Below are 24,250 nucleotides of genomic sequence, written 5' to 3'. Positions count from 1 at the left end.
CTTTTGCTTCCACAAAACGCCTCTACTCCGCTACGCTACGGCTACTACCTGACAACGATCAAGCCATCGTCAGGATAGCTCCAGGGGAGAGTCCCTCTCACGTTAGGTTGTTCCCTTCCCCTGAATTCCTAACCATTTTCTATCATAGAAATCACATATTTTTAACACCTCCATCTCCCTCCTGGCCTGTGAGGCGAGCACGTTTGTTTAATCGTCGTTGCCTCGCGCGTGGGCGCCGAAGCTTCGATCTGCATCCGATCGGATCAGAATCATCACCTGCTCATCCGGTGGTTGTGTTTCTGTCTGTCCACCCTGCTGCTGCTGCCTCGTTTGACCTACCGTTTCTTTACTCTGGCGCCAGCAGCATACGTGCTATAGTGTGCTGCCATTGGATGGCCACGTTGTCCATGAACTGGTCAAGAGGAGGACGAAGAGAAATAGAAAAAGGAGAAGCGAATCATTCAACAGCTCGGTACACGAATGGTTGTTGCCGTGTTGCGTTAGGCTTTTGTGAGCTGGTGAGGAGGTTGTCCTCGATGACAAGCTAGGTGTGAAGGATGGTTTCTTGATCGGGACGGCCGGGCATCCATGGAAGGTTCTTGCGGCGGTGGCGGCGGCGGCGGCGCCGTGCAGATGGCGGCGTGGCAGGGGAGGGTCGGGGCGACCAACATCGGGAGGCTGCGGCATGGGAAGACGTCGTCGTCGTCGTCGGCGGCGGTGGCGGCGAGGGGCGGCGGCGTGACGGCGTGGCACCTGAGGGTGTTCGCCGGTGTGGTGGGAGTGATGGGGTGCCTCCTGCTGGTGGCGTCCCTGATGATGTCCGCCGTCCACCAGGTGCAGTTCAGGAACGCAGCCATTTCCAGGAGCTTCAGGGGCCTTCAGGTACGCTGCCTACCTCTGCTCTGCTCTCCTCTCATCGAATCAAATCATGGCAAATTAAGCTCAGTTTGATCATCACAAAAGCGTCCCCAAATTGCATCCCATTTTCATCATTCTTTCTAGTCCTTGACTTGTTTTGGTTGAAGTCTCATGGTATGATGGGCTTTCTTACAAACTCGGATTGCAATGATATTTCATCCAAAAAAATATCTGATGGTGCGTTTTTTTTTTCAAAATGAAAACAAAAATGTACTGATTTGGCATGGTCATTGGAACCAATGCGCTCTCAATGCAATAAAAAACTGAATGGAAGTCAGTCTAGCAGCTTGAATTTCCATTCAAATGAAGTACGGTTCCTGTAGAAGGAATGATCAGGACCTAGCAGCATTATATGACACGCTGATTGCTGACATATTATAAATCGTATTGCAAATTTAGATAGAAAACCGGTAATTGATTTCTTCATATTCTCATCGAATCAGTCGACCTGATAATCCCATTTTGTGAATTGAAGGAACTGAAGCAAAATTCTGTAAGGACGGAGGAAGCAGAGCAGATAATGCACCCAAGGCTTCTGCAAATGGCAACTTCAGTTGTCACAAAGGTTTCACGCTGCCATCATACGCGGCACCAAACTGCCAATTAGCTTCAGAAGTAGTGTAATTTACGACATCATATATTTAGCTTTTACTCATGTCAAATTTTCCCTCCCTGCCAGTGCAGAACGAGTCTGACAGTGACAGTGTAAAATTTTCACTATGGGAAGAGCCCTACAAACAAGCACGTAAATGGAAGCCCTGTGCTGCAAAGCATAGTTTACCTGATGAAGGTGAAGCCTTTCCTTTCAAGCAATTGCAATTAGTTTCATTATCATCACCATATCAGGTGACAAAAAGAATTCTTAACCCACCCCTTTTGTATTAAAAGAATGAAAGCCCTTATTGCAGCTTTTTTTTATTGATGCTTGAAGCCTCTGCAATTTGAATTCTTAAACCATCAACATCTAGCATATGCCTACACCCTGAAATGTTTCTGAAGCATGGGAAAATACTATGGTTTAACACAACTATTTCATCTCTCACACTGGATTTGTGCTTCACAGTGCCTGAAGAGAACAACAATGGGTTCATTCTGATCAGCGCGAATGGTGGTCTGAACCAACAGCGTGTGGCTGTAAGGATCTAGTGCTGAAATGCTCACAAAATCCATACTACGTTATTTTCAGATTCAGTAGCTAATAGTTGAATTTTTATCTTCCAGGTGTGTAATGCTGTTGTTGTTGCAGCTCTGCTTAATGCTACACTAGTCCTCCCCAGGTTTCTTTACAGCAGCGTTTGGAAGGACACAAGGTTAGAACTGCAACTGACTGCCAGTATAAGCTTGGTTCTACCTTTTTCTTTTACTTTTATTGTAAGTAATCATTGCAGTTCTACTAATCGCATTATGGAAAGAAAAGCACACCGAACTGAGTTTATGCTTTTGCTGACATGTATCAATTATCAGTTGAACTGAAATTGATAAACTGCGATACTATTTGCCATCTTTTTATCAAGAAATAATTTTTGGTAACTTTTGTCTGATATGCTTCGCCGAACCTTTCGTTTCGACCAGCCAGTTCGGTGACATATATCAGGAGGACTACTTTGTGAACTACATGAAGAGCGATGTGCACATTGTGAAAGATTTGCCTCCCCATCTTCAGTCACTGGATCTCGAAGCAATCGGCAGCCAAGTTAGTGTCTCTACTCTAACAATTATGCTACCTAATTCTGAGAAAAAAAAATCTATGATCAGTTTGAAGATCATAATTTTTTCACTAAATCCTGAGAAATTTCTGTAGAATTCATGCCCTCTAAAGTTTAAACAGATGCGAAATCTCTCTGTTTCATGACAGATCACAGACATGGACATCTCGAAAGAAGCTGCGCCATCTGAATTCATCAAAGCTGTGCTCCCAATTCTCCAGCAGAATGGCGTTGTCCATTTCCTCGGATTCGGCAACCGGCTCGGCTTCGATTCGGTGCCCGTTCATCTGCAGGTCACGCACACAGTTCATCTTCCTCGATCGTCGCACTTGTCGAGATGAGAGAAGCACCATTGCCATCCATCCTCTGCTTTGCTCATGGCGTCGGCGTCGGTTCTTGCAGAGGCTGCGATGCAGGTGCAACTTCCACGCGCTCAAGTTCGTCCCGGAGATCCAGCGGGCGGGCTCCCTGCTGGTCCAGCGGCTGCGCCGCGCCGGCGCGATGCGGACGGAGATGGACAAGCAGCTGTTCGGGAGCAACATGCTCGACGTCCCCGCCCTCCTCGCCGGCGGCGAGCCGAGCAGGTACCTGGCGCTGCACATGAGGTTCGAGGAGGACATGGTGGCGTACTCGCTCTGCGACTTCGGCGGCGGCGACGCGGAGAGGGAGGAGCTGCAGGCGTACAGGGAGACCCACTTCCCGACGCTCGCCATGCGCCTACGGAACACGTACGTCTCCGTCTCGATCTCTTGCGGAAGAACCCGATCGCCGGCGTGGTGTCTTGTCTGACACGGTGGCGCCGCCGCCATCGCGTGCGTTTGTGTGTGTGCAGGTCGGTGTCGCCGGAGGAGCAGCGCAGCCTGGGGCGGTGCCCGCTGACGCCGGAGGAAGCCGGGCTCGTGCTCACCGCGCTCGGCTACGACCGCGGGACGTTCATCTACGTCGCCGGGTCACAGATATACGGCGGCGCCGCGCGGCTCCGCCCACTGACGCGCCTCTTCCCCAACCTGGTCACCAAGGAGGACGTCCTCTCCTCCGCCGAGCTAGCCCCATTCAAGAACTTCTCCTCCCGGGTCGGTAAAACATCAAACACCTCCCCTGCAAGCAACGCCATCTCCTCCGTTATTCTGACATCCGAAAGAAAAAAAAAAACAAAATGCAGCTCGCGGCGCTGGACTTCATCGCGTGCGCCTCGGCGGACGTGTTCGCGGTGACGGACTCCGGCAGCCAGCTGTCGTCGCTGGTGTCCGGGTACCGGGTGTACCACGGCAGGGGGAGGGCGCCGACGCTGCACCCGAACCGGAAGCGATACGCGCAGATCCTGGGCGAGGAGGAGGGGATCGGGTGGGGCGGATTCGAGAGGAGGGTGAGGAACATGGTGGAGGAGTACAAGCGGGTCAGCGCGCGGCCGCGGGGGCGGAGCGTGTACCGGCAGCCGAGGACGCCCGGGTGCATGTGCAGGGCAGCCGGCGACGGCAGCGTCGACTTCTGATGACGGCGCCGCCCACCGGCGAGTTCTCCGCGTCTCGATCGAAATTCTTTTGTGCATAGCTCGGTTTCTAATTTTCTATAGGTTTTTCGGGTCGTTTTAACCTTTTAATAGCTCTAGGATATACGGCAGGTTTAAATGATCAAATTTTGAATTTTTTTTACAGGCTGTTTTTAGATTGTAACAAACAGATTTGAAAAAGGTGCAATTCAAAATTATGTGTCTGAAATATTGTTCATGCTACATATCTAGCTACATTGCAATTTGCAACACCCTTTATGCTTTTTCTTTTTTAAAATAAAATCCAAATACTACCTTAAATTTGATCGAGAGTTTCTATAGCACCGTAAACTTTAAAACCGAACATCCAACCCTCCACTCTTTACAGTACCGTTTATATAACTTTTTAGAGTGGTTTTATATCTTATCTCTATATACTTTAGATAAATTTGACTACGTGAGATACGAATTGGACATATGTGTTAAAATTTTTACCCAAATATTTCTTTTTAAACCCTTTCGCTCTCACTAACAAATGAATGTCAACAATATATCACTACACATGACATCACTATGGAGTATAAATTGAGAATCGAGGACGATATATAAGTATGTTATATTATGTCATGATTACGGATAAGACATACATTCTATCCTACGACTTATAGAATATATGGATATGGCATATCTTCGTGCAAACGATATATTTCCATATACGATAAGGAAACTAACATGAGATTATAGAAATTATCCTCACGGGCAAGTGAATATCAGAGTCATACTCGAAGAGGATTGGGTTTATGCTATATCGTGCGGGTCCATAGTCTCTGAGTTCTACTTGGAGACTAAGGTGATTCACGGTATAAAAGGCATACCCCCGAGGGGTTCAAATAATCGAATCACAGCGCCAACACAACCACCATAGTCTACAATCCGGAGAACGTGAAGCCTACTCGCCGGGAGATCTCGTCGAAACCATCTCGACGAGGGATCTCACCGGTAATCTCGAGATCATCGGTTCTCTATTGTAATCTGTGGCTTTTCCATATCAATCTCATATAAACTGGATTAAGGCTATTACCTTACGAGGGGTCTGAACAGTATAATCCTTGTCTTATCGTTTGCTTGATGTCGTATCGTGTATATTCTCGTACCAACGTACGTACCCCAATACCCTATTCATCTGGTATATGGGTATCCCCGTCGACATATTAAGTATTCAAAAACACTCATATAAGCATCCGAATACGCAAAACCACTATCTAAAACCATCTTACGGGATAATATAAATGATATTCCAAAATTTAGGGGGTTCGATATTTGGTTTTAAAGTTTAGGGGTGCTGGATGGACTTTCACCTAAAGTTTACATGTGTATATAGACTTTTTCTTTTTTCATTTGGCAAAAATTCGAAACTTCGGGGCTACATTCCTTATAAGCCAGTCAAGTTTTTATCGTACTTTTGACTTGGGACTAAACCTACTAGTAATAAGAACTACTGCTGCTCATTATTATTAGGGCACGTTCTAACGTGCCTACATATATTTACATAATTTTATTCGTGCTCGCTCTCAAAAATATGCATTCTAAATAAAATTCTACTGAAACTACTTAGATAATTTTCCCCAACTACTCGCTAGAAAAATCATCAAATAATTATAAAGCTAAAAAACACTGATAATATTATATTATACAAATGTGAATATTTTGATAATTAATTGATGAAAAAATAAATATTTACATGGTTACATAATATGGTGGATTCGGAACAGGAACAGGGAACAGAGGGAGGAACATGGGAGTCACATCCCCACACTGCAACTGTATTATGAGTCCTATGGTGTTGTTTACTAGTAGTAAAATAAAGAGTAAAGTTCATTACCGGTCTCTAAACTTGTACCGCTGTGTTATTCCGGTCCATAAACTCGCAAATTGACTGTTCAGGTCCTCAAACTTGTTCGACTGTGTTATCCCGGTCTCTAAACTTGCTTATCACTCATTTAGGTCCTCCAACTTGTTCAGATGTGTCACCCCGGTCCCTAAACTTGGATTTGAATATCATCTGGGTTAAATAGGACGGTCTAAAGACTTTATATTTAAAAATAATTCATAACTTTTTCATGTGAACTCTAATGAAGACAAACTTTATATCAAACTTGTAGCCCTCGACGCGACCTATAACTTTGTAGTTGAACTTGTAGCCCTCGACGCGATCTATAACTTTGTAGTTGAATTTTTTTTATTGTAAGTCATTTTTTGTCCCAAAATGTAATTTTAAAATTAAAGTTTCAAAATCTATAAACATGCAACAATATTTTGGGACCCTAAACAGTTTTAATTCAAAACCTTTTCACCTACAAAGTTGTAGGTCGCGTCGAGGGCTACAATTTTGATATAAAGTTTGTCTTCATTAGAGTTCACATGAAAAAGTTATAAATTATTTTTTGATATAACGTTTTTAGATCGTCCTGTTTAGGGACCGGGGTGACACAACTGAACAAGTTGGATGACCTAAACGAGTGATCTGCAAGTTTAGGACCGGAATGACACAGTCGAATAAGTTTGTGGATCTGAACGGTCGATTTACGAGTTTAGGGATCAGGATGACACAGCGGTACAAGTTTAGGGACCGGTGATGGATTTTAAATAAATACAAACCGTTGATCTTTAACGGTAGTAAAAAGATAAGAGGGTATAATTTAAGCCTGCTAATGGGTCAGAATCCACCCCGAATCTAACCCAGTCCAAAAGCGCTTGTAACAACTCTATCGATCCAATCCAATCAAAAAAAACTCTCTTAGCTAACCCCACCCAACCCAACCTGCAACGTTCCTCAAACCAAGTTCAACCCAATCCATGGGTTGAACCCATTTCTCAGACTGTCGACTGTTGACGGGGGATACCTGTAAACCGGATATAGAGGGTATTGGGGTATGTTAGTACGAGGATCTTCGTAGTACGATATCAAGCAAACAAAAGACAAGGATTATACTGGTTCAGGCCCCTTGGTAGGTAATAGCGCTAATCTAGTTGGTATGGGATTATATGATGGAAACCACATATTACAAAGGGAATAACGGAACTCGATGATACCGACGAGACCATAGTCGAGTTGTTCGACTAGATCACCCGGCGACCTGGCTCCTGTAGGCTCCGACTTCGTAGGCTGTGGTGGATGTGTTGGCGGTGATATTCGATGCCCTAGGTCCTGCCCAGGGGGTCCCTTTTATACCGCTGGTCAGTTGATCTACAAGTAGGACTCAGAGATATCGGACCCCTCACAATATGGTAAAGACTCAGTCTCGTCCGAGTAGGACTCCTTCCACCCGTGGATTCTGTTTCTATCACGTGATAGATTTCCTTAACGCATATAGGATCTATCCGTATACGCGCGGGTATACCATATCAGTACTCATCGTATATCCAGGATAGAGGGTATATCTTATCCGTAACCCTGACACAGACCACAGCTAATCCATGGATTATGAACTGGTTTGCCTCCACACGGAGGGGAAGGCAGAAGCTGCAGGGGCAAAACAGGTGAGCTAAAACAGCCTAACACCACCATGCATCAATACATGCAGCCTACTAGCAGACTTGAAAATCCCAGAATTTTATTAGAAATTACTAACCAAAGGTTACAGCTACTAACCAGGGATTACAACATTACTAAAAATTATAGTGTTACTAATAACTACAGATTACAGGCTCAACACTTCACATCTTCAGCAAAGCTACCTAAACATGCCATTCAACACCATGAAAAATAACAGAACATCAACAGTTATTTGTGTCTCCATCTTTAGATCACCTTCTAAGAGAATCAAAATTCCTTCCAATTCTCAGCCACACTTTCTTGAGAAGGTAAGCAAAATAATTAATTATGATGATGCAAATGGTGGTTTCTGAAATTCAGAGAAGTTCAGCAATATTCAGAAAGCAAAGCAAAACAAGAACTCTAGTTAGCAGATAGCATCAAACATGCCAGAAACAGAGCTATAAAGGTAAAGAAAACCAAACTCGCAAAGTAATAACTGCTTCCAAACACACGAGATCACCCAGGGTTAGTGATCAGAACCAAGAAAGATCATGTTAAATAAGAAAATTAAGTGTTCGATGAAAACAGAGAGTAGATTGGTAGAAGAGTAAACTGAACCATGAGGTGAAGGATCCAATCAGCTTAGGACACACCTGGAAAGAAAACTCGATGACGATCTAGAAGGCCGGTGGTGAACCATTTTTGGTGCCGACAGTAGGGAGTAGAGGAGGTTAGAGGTGGCGGAGCGGTGCTGGGAGAGGACGATTGGGGCAGCAACACCGGCGGTGGTGGAGAGGACTGGCGGAGGAAGCCGATGGAGTCACCTGTAGAAAGCCAACGAGGCCGGCGAGGGCGACCAGCAACCAGCAGCGCCGCCCGACGATGATGGCGGCGGAGTGGAGCAACGGCCCTGTCTGCCCTAGCAACTACTCGAGTACTCGTTTCTTCAGTTTTGGGGCCAATCCATGTGGTCAACCCATGGATTTAGTCCATGAATCAACATTTTTAGTCAGTCTGCATCCACTCCAATCCAACCCACATTTGTTGAGAGTCCAATCCACTCCAATCCAAGATGGAATCTCAGCCCATCATATCCCATACCAACCAAAACGATCCAAACCAAAAGTTAGATGGGGTACTTGGAAGCATTTGTATACTAGACATATGGAGTATCAAAGATGCTTTCGTCTCAGCAATGCTGCAAGGCAACAAACATGTGTCGATCCTCATATTCGGACGGCAATTTTTTTATCATATTTTTATTTAAATTTTTTAGATAATGAAATAGAAAACCATATTGATCTTTGTTTAAGCGAGTTACAATCAATTATTGCACTAAATCACTCAAAATGAGTGCAACTCAAAGAAAACTTAAAAAAAACTCTTTCAAACATGAAGCAGACACAAACTCATAAACGCCAATACAAGATAAATAGTACACAAATAAATTAGGAAGAAATGAACGACACAAATTTGGGGACAAATACAACGCGTAAATTTCCCGCAAAATACATACAAATGAAACATGTACTATAATTTAGACCAACAAATTAGCTTAGTACTGCAGTTCAATAAATCATCTAACTTGTCATCGACGTGATTAGCTGATGAACCACGTTGAATACGTAGGGACCGTGACGGCGTCCTCGGAGGTCTCTGCGGCGGCGGATGCGGTGCCTGAGATCGATCGAGTTAGCGACCAAAACAAACGAAATTAAAATATGTATGTGTGGCCGGCAATTGGGGAAGAAAGGTTCAAGTGGTCGTCAACGGCAAAGAGGATACACAGGACATGCAGGGACAACACTCACACATGCACCTACGTCGCATGGGCCACCATCCAAAGGTTAGTGATGGCACGAGCAAAAGCAAAACGCTAAAATTGGCGCGCCTTAACATAGCAGTTGGCGCCAGTTATATTCTCCTACTCCTCCAGCCTCCCAGATCATCCCACCAGTGGCGAAGAGAGAATAAGGAGAGAAACATCTAGAGTGAATAAGAAAGATGGGGTTCGTCCGTGCCCTGTTCCTGCTCGCGATGGTGTGCGCGGCAGCGCACGCTAACGACTACCCCAAGGAGGGCGCGAAGGCGGAGGGGCCGGCCGCCGCCTCGGGGGGCGGCGGCGGCGGCAGCACCCACGACGTGGTGAAGCTGGGCGGCAAGGGCGACGGCAAGACGGACAGCACCAAGGCGGTCAACGAGGCGTGGACGGCGGCGTGCGCTGGCACCGGCAAGCAGACGATCGTCGTCCCCAAGGGCGACTTCTTGACGGGTCCCCTCAACTTCACCGGGCCATGCAAGGGCGACATCGTCATCCAGCTCGACGGAAACCTGCTCGGCTCCACCGACCTCGCCTTATTCAAGTCGAACTGGATCGAGATCATGCGCCTCGAAAGCCTCGAAATCAGCGGCAAGGGCAAGCTCGACGGCCAGGGCGCCGCCGTCTGGAGCAAGAACTCCTGCGCCAAGAAATACGACTGCAAGATCCTCCCCAACGTATGCATGCATGCTTTCCTGTGATCGATCCATCGAGACATACGCATTAATTATTTATTTGATCGACCATTTGGTATGATCCATGGATATAAATATATGTGCAGACTTTGGTGCTGGACTTCGTGAACAACGGTCTCATCAGCGGCATCTCTCTGGTGAACCCCAAGTTCTTCCACATGAACGTGTTCAAGAGCAAGAACATCACCATCAAGGACGTGACCATCACCGCGCCGGGGGACAGCCCGAACACGGATGGCATCCACATGGGAGACTCCTCCAAGATCAGCATCATTGACACGGTCATCGGCACCGGCGATGATTGCATCTCCATCGGCCCCGGCACCGAGGGCGTCAACATCTCCGGCGTCACCTGCGGTCCTGGCCACGGCATCAGCATCGGTAGCCTGGGCAGGTACAAGGACGAGAAGGATGTGACGGATGTTACCGTCAAGAACTGCGTGCTCAAGAAGTCCACCAATGGCGTCCGGATCAAGTCCTACGAGGACGCCGCCTCGGTGCTCACCGCCTCCAAGTTTACCTACGAGAACATCAAGATGGAGGACGTTGCTAACCCCATCATCATCGACATGAAGTACTGCCCCAACAAGATCTGCACCGCCAACGGCAACTCCAAGGTCACCATCAAGGACATCACCTTCAAGAACATCACCGGCACCTCCTCCACGCCCGAGGCTGTTAGCCTCCTCTGCTCCGACAAGCTGCCGTGCACCGGCGTCACCTTGAATGACATCAAGGTCGAGTACTCTGGCACAAACAACAAGACCATGGCCGTCTGCAAGAATGCCAAGGGCACTGCCACCGGCTGCCTCAAGGAGCTTTCGTGCTTCTAAACGATCAACCCACGCTACATCCTGCCACCACCACCATTATTTTTTCATTTCTATTTCTATTTTCCAGGTCACTTATAGTTTTTCTCTGGCGATGCTCTGATTGGATTGTTCTGATGCAGTCGGACTATCCGACTGCTCTATAGTCAGATTGTCTGCAGTGGTACCGGACTATCCAGTTAGTTCTAAGCTGTTTGTAAGTTTAAGAAATTTTTGGAAATACCTATTCATCCCTCTAGGTGACATATACAATCCTCAAGACTCTTTCAATCACATTATCTCAAACTAGATGGAGCATACATCACATAATAGCAACTATTAGCAATGTATACCAGTGGTTGCGATGGTGGATTCACTACTGGAGAAGAAGTCTTTGGAGGGTCGGCCAATTTTCACAATAGTCCCGGTTCCAAAACGAACCGGGACTAAAGTGGCTTATTAGTCCCGGTTTATTACTTCAACGGGACGAAGGGATTTTTAGTCCCGGTTGGTAACACCAACCGGGACTAAAGATCATCTTTAGTCCCGGTTCGCCTCCTGACAGGGCATGTCAGACCTCTGTCGGGGGGGGGCTTGGGATCTTTAGTCTCGGTTCGTGTTACCAATCGGGACTAAAGTGATTTGAGATCTTTATGCCCGGTTGATGTTACCAACCGGGACTAAAGTTGCACAGCTTTATATACCCCTTCTTCCTCCTCCAGCCCGAACCATTGCTTCAAAATTAAGCTTTGAGGGAGGGAGGTGCTGTCAAAATTTTAAGTAAATTTTTTTGGTGGTAATATACAAATTTGAGGTCTTCAAAAGGTTAGCAACTTCATCCTACTCTTTGTTTTGCTTAGCATCTACATTTGGAGCTATTTTTTTTTTTACATATTTTTCCCTCTAGAAAATGTGATGGAAGATGATGAGAGAGAAAGTGTGTGTAGGGAATAAAGAAGATTATAAATACTTGTTTGAATAATTACATATAATTTTGTATGAAATTATAAAACTAAGCTAATTTAATATTAAAATAAGAAAAACATATTAAATATTTGTTTATAATGTAATTAAAACATGAAAAATATGTACAATGAATTTAATAATAATGATTAATTGTATGAATAATTATATTCAATTATTGTATTATTATGTAATTACCTTGTAAATCTTGGATTTTGTATAATTACGATTTATATGTATTTCATATAGATGGATCGGCAATGGATGTACGCGGATCGGCGGTCGAAAGAGTTTATTGACGGCGTGCATTATTTTTTGGGTGGGGCCAATGATAACAAGTGTAACGGTTTTATAAGCTGTCCATGCGACAAGTGCAAAAACCAGAAGGAGTATTCCACCACACGAACTATTCATGCCCACCTGTTTCAGTGGGGGTTCATGCGTAGCTACAATTGTTGGACCTCGCACAGAGAGGTTGGGGTTGCAATGGAAGACGATGAAGTAGAAGATGAGAACATTCCGGACTGGGTTCAGTATGGCAGATTTGAAGAAAACACAATGGGCGAGGCGGAGCTGGATGTTGAAGGGAATGCCGGTGCTGATGAACTTGGTCAAATATTGCGGGACTTACAGGAGGACTGCGAAAGTGAAAAGGAGGTGCAGAAACTGGAGCGCATGTTAGCGGACCACAGAACAGCGTTGTACCCAGGTTGCGAGAAGGGCTACAAAAAGTTGAGTACCATCCTAGAATTCTTGCAATGGAAGGCTAAAAATGGTGTGAGTGACAAGGCATTCGGCGAGTTATTGAAACTCGTAAAGAACATTCTTCCGGAGGGGAACGAATTGCCCGAAAGTACGTACGAAGCTAAGAAGATAGTCTGCCCTCTAGGTCTGGAAGTACAGAAGATTCACGCGTGTCCGAACGACTATATCCTGTATCACGGTGAGTACGAAAACCTGGAAGCATGCCCTGTTTGCAAAGCACTACGATACAAGATAAGACGAGATGATCTAGGTGAAGTTGACGGACAGCCTTTGAAGAAGAGAATTCCTGCTAAAGTGATGTGGTATTTCCCTATAATACCAAGGCTGAAGCGGTTTTTCAGGAACAAATCACATGCTAGAATGATGCGGTGGCACACAGAAGAACGTAAACAGGATGGGATGCTGAGACACCCCGCTGACGGGTCGCAGTGGCGAAATATCGACAGAACATTTAAAGACTTTGGCGAGGATGCACGAAACGTGAGGTTCGGTTTAAGCACGGATGGAATGAATCCGTTTGGAGAGATGAGCAGTGGCCATAGCACCTGGCCAGTCACCATGTACATCTACAATCTTCCCCCTTGGCTATGCATGAAGCGGAAGTACATCATGATGCCGATTATTATTCAAGGCCCGAAGCAACCTGGTAACGACATTGATGTGTACCTAAGACCATTGGTTGAAGATCTGAAAGTGCTGTGGAGGAAAGAGGGTGTCCCCATGTGGGATGAGGACAAGCAGGAGCAATTTAACCTACGAGCGTTGCTATTCGTTACAATTAACGATTGGCCTGCGCTTAGTAACCTATCCGGACAATCAAACAAAGGGTACAACGCTTGCACTCACTGTTTGGATGAAACTGAAAGTACTTATCTGAAGCATTGCAGGAAGGTTGTGTACATGGGCCATCGTCGATTCCTTGCTGCAAACCACCCTGTACGGAAAAAAGGCAAGCACTTCGAACAGAATGCAGACCATCGTACTAAGCCTAAACATCGCAACGGGAAAGCAGTGTTCGAAATGGTGAAGGATCTGAAAGTAGTATTTGGAAAGGGGCCTGGTAGCCAACCTATAGAGAGCGAAGATGGTCACGCAGCGATGTGGAAGAAAAACTCTATTTTTTGGGAGCTACCCTATTGGGAGGTCTTGGACATTCGCCACGCAATCGACGTGATGCACCTCACTAAGAACCTTTGCGTAAACCTGCTGGGCTTCTTAGGTGTATATGGGAAGTCCAAAGATACACTCAAAGCACGCAATGATCTCAAGCATATGGAACAACGCAAGGGCCTTCATCCGGAACCGAACGATAAAGGAAGCCATTACTTAAGTCCGGCGAGCTACACCCTAAGAAAGGAAGAGAAGGAGAGTATGTTTCAATGCCTAGAGAGCATCAAGGTACCGTCCGGATACTCCTCGAATGTAAAGAGAATAATAAGCACGAAGGATAAGAAGTTCACAAACCTAAAGTCTCATGACTGTCACGTGCTTATGACACAGCTGCTTCCTGTTATAATTCGTGGTATCCTTCCTGATAATGTGCAGGCAACAATAACGAAGCTTTGTGCTTTCATGAACGCAATTTCACAGAAAGTCATTGATCTAGAAAGTTTAGCCGCCCTTCAGCATGACGTGGTGCAATGCCTTGTCAGCTTTGAGTTGATCTTTCCACCATCATTCTTCAATATAATGACGCATCTTCTGTGCCACCTTGTAAAAGAGATCGGTATTCTCGGTCCTGTGTACCTACACAACATGTTTCCTTTCGAGAGGTACATGGGCGTTCTAAAGAAGTACGTTCGTAACCGTTCTCGTCCGGAAGCAAGCATCGCGAAGGGGTATTGAACAGAGGAGGTCATTGAGTTCTGCGTAGATTTTATTGAAGACCTCGAGCCAATCGGGGTACCCGAATCAATCCATGAGGGGAGACTACGGGGAAAGGGCACACTTGGAAGGAGAGCAATTATGACTGTAGACAACGATTTATTCCGTAAAGCACATTTCACGGTTTTGCAACAATCTTCGTTGGTTGCTCCTTACATCGATGAGCACCTTGCGATTGTTCGCTTAGAAAACAGTGGCAAGTCCGAAGCCTGGATTACACGCCATCATATTGATACTTTCCCCGCTTGGCTGCAAGAACACCTCCTGGGTAACGAGACGATTGACCGACAACTAGCCTTCTTGGCTAGGGGACCCTCCGGCTCGGTAACTACATTCCAAGGTTATGAAATCAATGGATACACTTTTTACACAAGAGCCCAAGACAAAAAGAGCACGAACCAGAACAGTGGTGTTCGTATCGATGCCATAGGACACGATGGTCCAACTAGCACATATTACGGTGTCATCGACAACATTTGGGAACTAGAGTATGGACCCCTGAAGGTCCCTCTGTTTCGGTGCCAATGGGTTGGGCTGACTAGTGGAGGCGTAACGATTGATGACAGCGGGATGACGACGGTTGACCTAAACAAGGTAGGATACTCAGATGAACCATTCGTTCTAGCCTATGATGTAACGCAAGTTTTTTACGTGAAGGACATGGATAGCAAACCAAAGAAGGGGAAAGGGTCCGATGAGCCAAGACGCCATGTTGTTCTCCCAGGCAAGAGGAAAATCGTTGGAGTCGAGGATAAGACTGACGAAAATACGATCTGTTTGAGGGGCAACCTCCGTTTGCAGTGACGGTTGACCCGAGCATCATACTATCAAAGGAGGACACGCCGTACTCACGCAACGATCATAGCGAAGGAACAATAGTGAGGAGAAAGTACGTGAGGAAGACAGTGACCTAGGTTGTTTGATGGAAGATGTAAATTATTTGTATTGTATTGAAGGTCGAACAATTTGGATCAATATATTATTTTCAACTGCTTAATTTGTAATGTATTACTATTTTTCAACCATATGATATTTATAAATGGTCACTTCCATTTATTTACACTTTGAATACAATTAATTAGGCAATATGTTATTTATAACTGATTATTGGTATTTATTTCCACTTTGAAAACAATTAAGTAGGCCATATCTTAATTATAAATGATAATTTCTATTTATTTACACTTTGAATATAATTAAATTGGCCTTATGTTAATTATAAATGATTATTTCTGTTTATTTATACTTTGAGACCATTTACTTAGGCATATCCTATTTATTTCTATTTATTAAAATTTTGAAAACATTTAATTCGGCCATACGTAAATTACGTACGATTTTGGTATTTATTTGGACTTTGAAACCATATAAATCGGCCATGTGCTAATTATATTGGATTTATTGGTATTTATTTCGACTTGTAAGACAATTTAAGAAGGCCATAAATCGGTTTTGTGTACACATCTTTAGTCCCGGTTATTAACAGTATCCGGGACCAATACAAATTTTGGAATAGCGGGAAAACATCTTTTGTCCCGGTTCGTGGCTTCCACTGGGACTAAAGATGTCTTTAGTCCCGGTTAGTAGTAACAACTGGGAGTAAACATTTGTTCTTTACTCCCGGTTGTAACTACCAAACGGGACTAAAGATATCTTTAGTCCCGGTTGAAGCCACGAACCGGGACAAAAGATTACCGGGTATAAATATCCACTGCATCAGCTTCCCCGCATCACACTTAGACTTCTCCACGATCGATCTTCTTCCTCCCGCGCCATTACCGCCCCAGACGTCGCCGCCGCCTCCGCCGTCGTCGTCGTCGTGCTCGCCACGCTCATCCGCCCTCGCGAACGCCACCGGCAGCGTTGCCTCCCTCAAGGTGAGGGGCGCAAATCTTGCGCCTCCGATCTCGCACTCTCTCTCTCTCTCTCTCGATCGATCTTGACACGCGCCGGCCGACCGGATCGACCTCGCCGCCATCTTCGTCGCCGACTCCACCGCCGGCCGCCGCCGCCGCGCGCTGACTCCACCTCCACCGCCGCCGCCGCCGCCGCGCGCCGACTCCACCTCTGCCGCCGCCACCGCCGTCACCGCCGCCGCCGACTCCACCACCGCCGCCGCGGCGCGCCGACTCCACCGCCGCCGCCACCGCCGTGCGCCGACTCCACCGCCGCCGCCACCGCCGCGCGCCGACTCCACCGCCAACTCCACGGTGGAACGTTTGAACGAGAACGTTTTAGCGAACGATGACTTAGCGACTTAGCGAGAACGACGTCTTAGCGACTTAGCGACTTAACGACTTTCACGAACGATGACTTAGCGACTTAACAACTTTCACGAACGACGACTTAGCGACTTAACGACTTTCACGAACGACGACTTAGCGACTTAGCGAGAACGACGTCTTAGCGACTTAGCGACTTAGCGAGAACGACGTCTTAGTGACTAAACGACTTTCACGAATGACGACTTAGCGACTTTGACAGACAACGACTTAGCGACTTAGCGACTTTCACGAATGACGACTTAGCGACTTTCACGAACGACGACGACTTAGCGACTTTCACGAACGACGACTTAGCGACTTAGCGACTTTCACGAACGACGACTTAGCGACTTTGACGGACAACGACTTAGCGTCTTAGCGAGTTAGTGACTTAGCGAGAACGACGACTTAGCGACTTAACGACTTAACGAGAACAACGACTTAGCGAATTATACATGTATACTTGTAGGGTTTAGACGTATGAGCTGTACATGTTGATGTCCATGACCTCACTGTCTTTTTTTCTTTGCACGCATAGATGGCAGACCGCGATGACGAACAAATCCTGTTAGACACGATCGCAGATGGCAGCAGTCAGTACTGGGTGGATGTTGAGGGGAACGAGGATCCCAACCAATACCTGAACGAGGAGGGCAACGATGAGGGTAACCAGGAGGCTAACCAGGAGGGGACCGAGGAGGGGACTGATAGTCAACCGTCGGCCGGACAGAAGAGGCCACGCGGGAAAAGAGGTCCCGCGAAGAAGCTTGAGGGAAGGCACATCGTTACTGAGATTGCCCCAGACGGCGAACCAGTAGCCCCGACGGGTATAGGACGAAAGTTTGTGAATCATTGTGGTTGGGTCGTGAGAGACAACGTCCCCATCAGCATAGTGTACTGGCGTCGAACTAGGTCACACGGGGATGAAGATAGCTTTCTCCCTGACACAGAGAAGGACATGTTGTGGACCACCATGCTGGAGACATTCACGATCCCTGAGGCAGATCGTCCCAGATACAAAAAATGGACCCTGAAGAAAATGGCAGAACTATTCCAGAGCTACAAATCAGATCTGTACAAGAGATACATCCTCAAGGGCTTGATACTTGATTTCAACGTGCATAACAAGCTTAGGGATCACTAGGATGCGTTTGTGGCATACAAGACTGGAGCGCAAGGGCAAGCACAGATAGAAAAGAACAAAGCCAATGCAGCTAAGAAGAAATACCATCACCGGCTTGGGTCAGGCGGATATGCAAAGGCAATCCCAAGTGGGACAAGTTGGAAGCTGACTTGATAGCAAGGGGTATCGAGCCGGCCACGGCTAATTGGCCTGAGCGATCGAGGAACTGGTTCTATGCACACGGTGGATCGCTCAATCCAGGTGATGGCTCCCTCATATTCGGCGATGAGATTCGAGATGCAGCACGCCGACTTGCGGATGCAATTGAAGCCTCTACGCAGGGGACTTTCTGGCCCGACAGAGAGAAGGACGAGCTCACCCTCCCACTACAGAATCCTGAGCATCCAGGACGAATGCGAGGAAAAGGCGTCATTCCTTGGAAATATGGATTCAAAGAGGACATCCACACGTATAGGAGTCGGATGAGGAGCAAGAGGGATACAGAAGCTAAGATCGTCGATCTTGAGTACAGGGTGTCCACCTACGAGGCAAGGATGCAAGAGGAGGTGACAAGACAGGTGGACCAACGCCTGGCCGAGCAGCGTGGAATGGAAACACAAGCGCCCGTCATGGTGAGCCCCTCAGGCAACCGCAGCAGCTGCGCATCAACGGGCCAAGTTGGATCAGAGGGCACTGAGGCAGTGGCAGCTCACGAAGCAACCCACTTCCCCGTTGGTGATATCACGCAGCGAACACCCTGCGATATGCATACTACATTCAGGAACTTGTCTATCAAGGTATGCGAAATGCGAAATTTGTTACATATATATGTTGATTAGTAATTAATGAACTATATTTCTTGTGAAGGTCACGTCGGGCATGGCCATACCCACGGACCCTTCGATTACATACCATTGCAGGCCCATTCCACATGGATATGTGAAGGTCGAGATAGAGCTAGTGGAACAAACCTACGAGGATCTCGAGCTTGACATCCCCGGAGGAGACGGGGAGAAGAAACTTGGAGACACAGCCCACGCCATCATACTCTAGCGTAAGAAGTACATCATGTTTCCCAGGCAAGAACGACCGCCCGCTCCTCCTTCCCCGCCGCAAGCACAGTCTCCTCCGCCATCACTGCCTCGTCAGTCTCCTCCGGCTCCTTCCCCTGCACCACCACCTCCTCCGCGTGCACCAACTGCCAAGTCTGCACCGTCGGGCCCGCGGGCAACTACTCCTCCGCGTGCACCTGCTGCCAAGTCTACACCGTCAAGGTCCCGCCCATATGAACCCGCACCATCAAGGTCGAAGAAGAAAGCCAGATCTGACAAGCCACGGCTCTCCGCTCTCAAGAAAAGGGCGTACGACTTGACTCCGGAGGAGCTCGATTAAGCCGTTAGAGCGGAAGTTAGGGAGCAGTTGAAGCCACGTAGTCCGGAAAAGAAGATCCCTATAGCCCCGGAGGTTCAGGATCACTTTATTAAGATGGCCGAACTGGGCAAACCGGTCGAAGTTTCTGACTATGATCGAACATTGAGGAAGGCTCTTAAAGCCAAGCCTTCAGCAGTAAAGTGCGGAAAGGAAGTCCCTCAGCTGGGGCAACAGCCACGACAAGAGGTTGAACCGTTAGTCGTAGAACCGGCACAACTAGAGATATGCAACTTCTTGAAAGATACGGGACTGAGTATGGAGCAGTTGCTAGAGGACGCATCTATCGAAACGGCTCCAGTCATGTACACGTTTAAACTCGGTGAACCGCTAGTCACGCCTGATAAGATCAGAGAGCTACCTACACAGATGTACCGGTTCCATCAATGGTACATGGACAAATCAGCGATGGGTAGAGAGATGTTCGGAGCTAGGGTGCGAAACTCAGATTATTACCAAGGAGAAGATGTTATTTGGATCCGCTACAAAGAAGTCTTCGACTTATACCACCTGAAGGCCCTCGACGTCTCTATTCTCAGCGCGTGGACTTTGTAAGTACTGTTTATAGTTCAATTTTGTTCCTCCTTTGAACGTTTCTCACACACATTCCTTTTCCCCGTTGTAGAATGGAGATTCAGTTGTGCCGTCAACACAACAAATTCAATACTGGATTCATGGACCCACATAAAGTGAACACGCTGATGATACAACAATACAAGAAACAAACCGAGGACAATATCGTCCATTTCCTGGTGCAGCAGCATTATAAGAGGTTCATACTACTTCCCTACAACACACCGTGAGTTCCTACAATCATAATTAACTTCAATTTTGTTCCTACAAAGTTCCTACAATCATACTATGTATCATGTAATGCAAATTGCAGATTCCATTGGGTCCTTCTTCTTTTCGACCTTGAGAAATCCAAAGTTCATGTCTACAATTCAGTGGATAAACTGGAGAAAACTTTCGCAAAGATTTTCGAAGTGATAGATAGGTATTGTCATATATTGCACTGTCATTATGAATCATTGTATAACTACTAGATCTCGGATAATAAATTAATCCTTCCTAACAACTCTAAATAGAGCATGGATTTGGTTCCGTACATTGGTCCGCGGGATTTGGAATGAAAAACTCACCCGGAGGTTCAATTTTCCGGTTAGTACATGCTAGCTCCAATTTTGTATTGAATCACTTCTTTGTTCTAAATCAGATATGCATACTAAATCTCTCGTTGTTTCTCTTTCAGTGTGCAAAGCAGGAAAAGGGGACTAACTTGTGCGGCTACTACGTATGCCATTACATGCACTGCTTAGCACACCAAATCAAGACTGGCCAGGACCTTGAAGTACGTAAATTTATTCTTCCGTCAATTATTGCTTACTGGTTTCATATATATAATCCCTTTTTTTCCAAATAACAGATGATTTACCTGATAGATAACACCACCCACGATGATTTCATAAGGGCTGTTCAAGAACAGAGAATGGGATTCATCAACAAGCATATTCTCCATCCCACAGGAGAATTCTATTACGATGGATCGACTATTCATAAAGCCGGTCCTTCTTCTTCCGATGTCACCAAGTCGTAGTAGCAGAAACAAAGATTACAACGTCCGAACGAATTGTAATATATATCTATATATTCATATATGCACACATGCATTTACTTTTGTGTACTTGGTTTGGTAATATATGTGTATATTTACTTACTTGCAAACTCATATTTTGTTAATATATATATGCATATGGCCTCTAATTACTTAAGTGCACACATATTTGTATATACATACATACATATATACATACATATATATATATGTGTGTATATATATCTATATATATATATATGTATGTATGTATGTATGTATATATATATATGTATGTATGTATATATATATGTATATATATATGTATGTATGTATATATATATGTATATATATATGTATGTATATATATATATATATATATATATATATATATATATATGTATGTATGTATGTATGTATATATTACACACATGCATCATATATGTGTGCACTATATGTATAGATATACATATATATAAGCACATGTGTGTAATATATACATTTCTATATTATGCATATATATATATATATATATATATATACATGATATATACATGATATATATTCATATATATATATGTACACCAGGCAGCACAACCAAATTAAAAAAAAATAAAAGAAAATTCTTTATTCTAAAGATGTCTTTGCCGGCCACGTGGCTCAGCCATCTTTAGTCCCGGTTGGTGTCACCAACCAGGACTAAAGATGGAGATTTACTCCCAGGTATTTGAACCGGGACTAAAGACCGCCATATTTAGTCCCGGATTCTCCCTCCCGGTTCACTACCCGGGTGTAAAGGGGGTTGCGAACCGGGAGAGATGAGCACTTCTCCAGTAGTGATTTGGTTGCTTCGCCGGTGCATTTGGTCATGCTCTTAAGGGAGGAGACTCAGGAGAAAGGGCCGGACAGGGCAGTGACACTTTGAGGTGGTTGAAGGGGGCGGCGGGGCAGGGAGGTTGATTTACAAGGCGAAGGAAGATGGAGCTAGGGCTAGGTACCAATCTCCGGTGCAGCTTGCTCTACCAAATCAACCTCCTAGCAACCAACTCATATTCATTCACCAGGTATTCCACTTCCTTTTAAATGTGGAGTAACTTACTCACAAACTTTAGTGGGCTATGCAAAAGAGAAATAGCTTGAGGGTGACGCCTAATCAATTAGGAAGAGAACCTTGAAGAGTAACAAGCTGACAGATGAAGGTCAGATGGCAATCCAGAAGTGCTCAAGATGCAATATATACCTAGCTCTGAGTAGCCCAAATCCCCAAATCGCACTCCAAACTCACAAGAGATGCTCAAGATAGAAGGTGGATTTCGTGTTAATCCTAATGGAGGCTAAGGAAGTAGGTCTGATAGGTCAAACAACAAGCCATTCAAAGAGGGGTGTGTCATGGTTATGGATATGACATATCTAATAGTAGTTGACTAAACTTGGTAGGGCCCACCACATACCATGTCATACGGAAACAAACCTCGTATATAGAAGGAGTTCCGGATAAGGAAGGATAAATAGAGTTCTATATGGAAACGATGAGGACTACTCGGATTGTATCCATATTTATCTCCCTAGTCTTACTTAGACAAGGGGGCATATATGGGTATAAATACAAGCCCCCCTAGGAGGAGAGAGGACAGACCCACCATAGACGCACAATACACAAGCCAATATACGCCAAGACAAGTCGCTGGATATCAAGATCATAGATAAGCCTAGACATACCCCATCCGGTACATACGGAAGCCAGCAAGAGGGATCTAGCGCCATCTCTGATCTCGACGAGTTCACACTTCAGGAAGAAGACTACCCTGCCGTCGACTACGAGCTGGTTATCTAGCTGCCAAGTCAACGACAGCTAGGTAGGTTATCCCAAATATTGTATCTGTGTGATTCAGATGAATAAAGAGCAACACCGGCTTTGGCCAACAGGATGTAGGGCTATTACCTATCAGATAAGGTGCCCGAATCTGCATAAAAATTCTTGTTTCCATCTCTTTTACCTCAATCTCGCATATACCCCGGTACCAACGATCCCCATACTGTCCAAATACCGTAGTCGCGGTACCACCCGTCAACAGGGTGGTAACTATTAAATACTTGACCTACACTAAAATTAGTCGTTACTGACAATAAATTTGAATGTCAAAGGGTCTAATCAGGCATATTAGAACTTCTAATCCATGGCCTCCATTGTTCGATCAACCCTCTCTGTCTTGACGAGGAGCACCAATCGAGACTTTGTATGATGTCCATCGAGGAACTTCTGATCGCCCTCCCTCAATATATAGAGAACTTTGATTGGAGGTCCTGATTGCAATTGATGGAACTTTGGATCTGGAAGCTATACTAAGCCTATTTTCCCATGCAGGTGTTGTGCAATGTCGCCTTCTCTCTAAAAACCAAAGGAATATTGAGCGTGTGGAGACACAAATGTTGATATTGACTTCAAACCCTCATAATATGCAGCTTTTCCTATGACTCAATTTGAAATAAAAAATAAATTTAAACTTCTTGAGTCTTTTAGCCTTGCTTGCATTTGTAGGGGTCGTCATACATTCACGTTAGTCCCTTATTTGGTCATGTTATGAATCATCCAAAATATACTTACACACTAGGGGCCTAGATGCACTTTCAGAAGTAACTATAGTGTTAGGGGAGGGGGGAGGGGGTGTTGGTATTTCTTAACAACATTACTAGAAAATATTCATTCCAGCAATGGCGTCATAGATGGTCATGGTATATTTATGGTTACAGAATTAATCCGCAAGCGCATGGATATACCATTGTAGCATTTCACCCGGAAGTATTCCTAGATATCGTATTTTTAATCCCATGGGAAGATAATAAGAGTGAACTGTACTAATGCACTTTATACATATATTAATTATAATTGTCAGAGCCTAAGCAGGGGTTAAATCTAATACAAGGGTAGAGTGACACGAAGCAAAGCTATTCAATCCTTATAACAAAATAATTCTAAGTGGACGAAGAAATAGAAAGCACTCAATTCCTATACTTCTAGTATACACTCAAATCCTAACTTACATCTGCTAATGTACAATTGTGTGGCCAATAACCCTTAACAGTGTCCTCCTGGTACTTCGAGAGACCACCCCGGGTTGTCGAGTTTCTGACAACAACTTGTCATGGCCGTCCAACCGGGGCTAAATACGGAGGAGTACCCTCCTCAGGAATTTGTCTTATATACTAACATGGAGGAATACCCATACTGAGCTGTCACCATCAGCGGCCCACCTC

The 24,250-nt window shown here is 45.4% G+C and overlaps 3 protein-coding genes across 3 annotated transcripts; all 3 read left to right on the top strand.

Moving 5' to 3' along the window:
- Positions 1 to 4,371, top strand: LOC127775529 (O-fucosyltransferase 8-like). The gene is made up of 10 exons (XM_052301780.1): positions 1 to 882; positions 1,394 to 1,483; positions 1,603 to 1,708; positions 1,982 to 2,052; positions 2,140 to 2,228; positions 2,491 to 2,611; positions 2,774 to 2,917; positions 3,027 to 3,352; positions 3,457 to 3,697; positions 3,787 to 4,371. Exons 1-10 carry the CDS (start codon positions 589 to 591, stop codon positions 4,114 to 4,116), a joined length of 1,812 nt encoding a protein of 603 aa, XP_052157740.1. The 5' UTR covers positions 1 to 588; the 3' UTR covers positions 4,117 to 4,371.
- A 5,233-nt stretch (positions 4,372 to 9,604) lies between these two features.
- LOC127776023 (exopolygalacturonase-like) lies at positions 9,605 to 11,239 on the top strand. The gene is made up of 2 exons (XM_052302344.1): positions 9,605 to 10,147; positions 10,252 to 11,239. Exons 1-2 carry the CDS (start codon positions 9,656 to 9,658, stop codon positions 10,996 to 10,998), a joined length of 1,239 nt encoding a protein of 412 aa, XP_052158304.1. The 5' UTR covers positions 9,605 to 9,655; the 3' UTR covers positions 10,999 to 11,239.
- A 947-nt stretch (positions 11,240 to 12,186) lies between these two features.
- On the top strand, positions 12,187 to 20,204 carry LOC127776981 (uncharacterized). The gene is made up of 4 exons (XM_052303516.1): positions 12,187 to 13,187; positions 13,590 to 14,032; positions 19,646 to 19,952; positions 20,027 to 20,204. Exons 1-4 carry the CDS (start codon positions 12,187 to 12,189, stop codon positions 20,202 to 20,204), a joined length of 1,929 nt encoding a protein of 642 aa, XP_052159476.1.
- The last annotated feature ends 4,046 nt before the right edge of the window (positions 20,205 to 24,250 follow it).

The sequence above is a fragment of the Oryza glaberrima genome, chromosome 6, assembly GCF_000147395.1.
Source record: "Oryza glaberrima chromosome 6, OglaRS2, whole genome shotgun sequence".
In the NCBI taxonomy this organism is placed as follows: Eukaryota; Viridiplantae; Streptophyta; class Magnoliopsida; order Poales; family Poaceae; genus Oryza; species Oryza glaberrima.
Note: the sequence above shows the minus strand (reverse complement) of the source record. Positions and strands in the feature narration are given on the sequence as shown.

Coding starts and splice junctions, on each gene's coding strand:
- LOC127775529 (XM_052301780.1), top strand. CDS start 589: ATGGAAGGTTCTTGCGGCGGTGGCGGCGGCGGCGGCGCCGTGCAGATG. Junction 1,484..1,602: donor CAACTTCAGTTGTCACAAAG/GTTTCACGCTGC, acceptor CTGCCAGTGCAG/AACGAGTCTGACAGTGACAG. Junction 2,612..2,773: donor TCGAAGCAATCGGCAGCCAA/GTTAGTGTCTCT, acceptor GTTTCATGACAG/ATCACAGACATGGACATCTC.
- LOC127776023 (XM_052302344.1), top strand. CDS start 9,656: ATGGGGTTCGTCCGTGCCCTGTTCCTGCTCGCGATGGTGTGCGCGGCA. Junction 10,148..10,251: donor ACTGCAAGATCCTCCCCAAC/GTATGCATGCAT, acceptor ATATATGTGCAG/ACTTTGGTGCTGGACTTCGT.
- LOC127776981 (XM_052303516.1), top strand. CDS start 12,187: ATGGATCGGCAATGGATGTACGCGGATCGGCGGTCGAAAGAGTTTATT. Junction 13,188..13,589: donor GAGGATGCACGAAACGTGAG/GTTCGGTTTAAG, acceptor GAAGCATTGCAG/GAAGGTTGTGTACATGGGCC. Junction 19,953..20,026: donor ATTCTCAGCGCGTGGACTTT/GTAAGTACTGTT, acceptor TCCCCGTTGTAG/AATGGAGATTCAGTTGTGCC.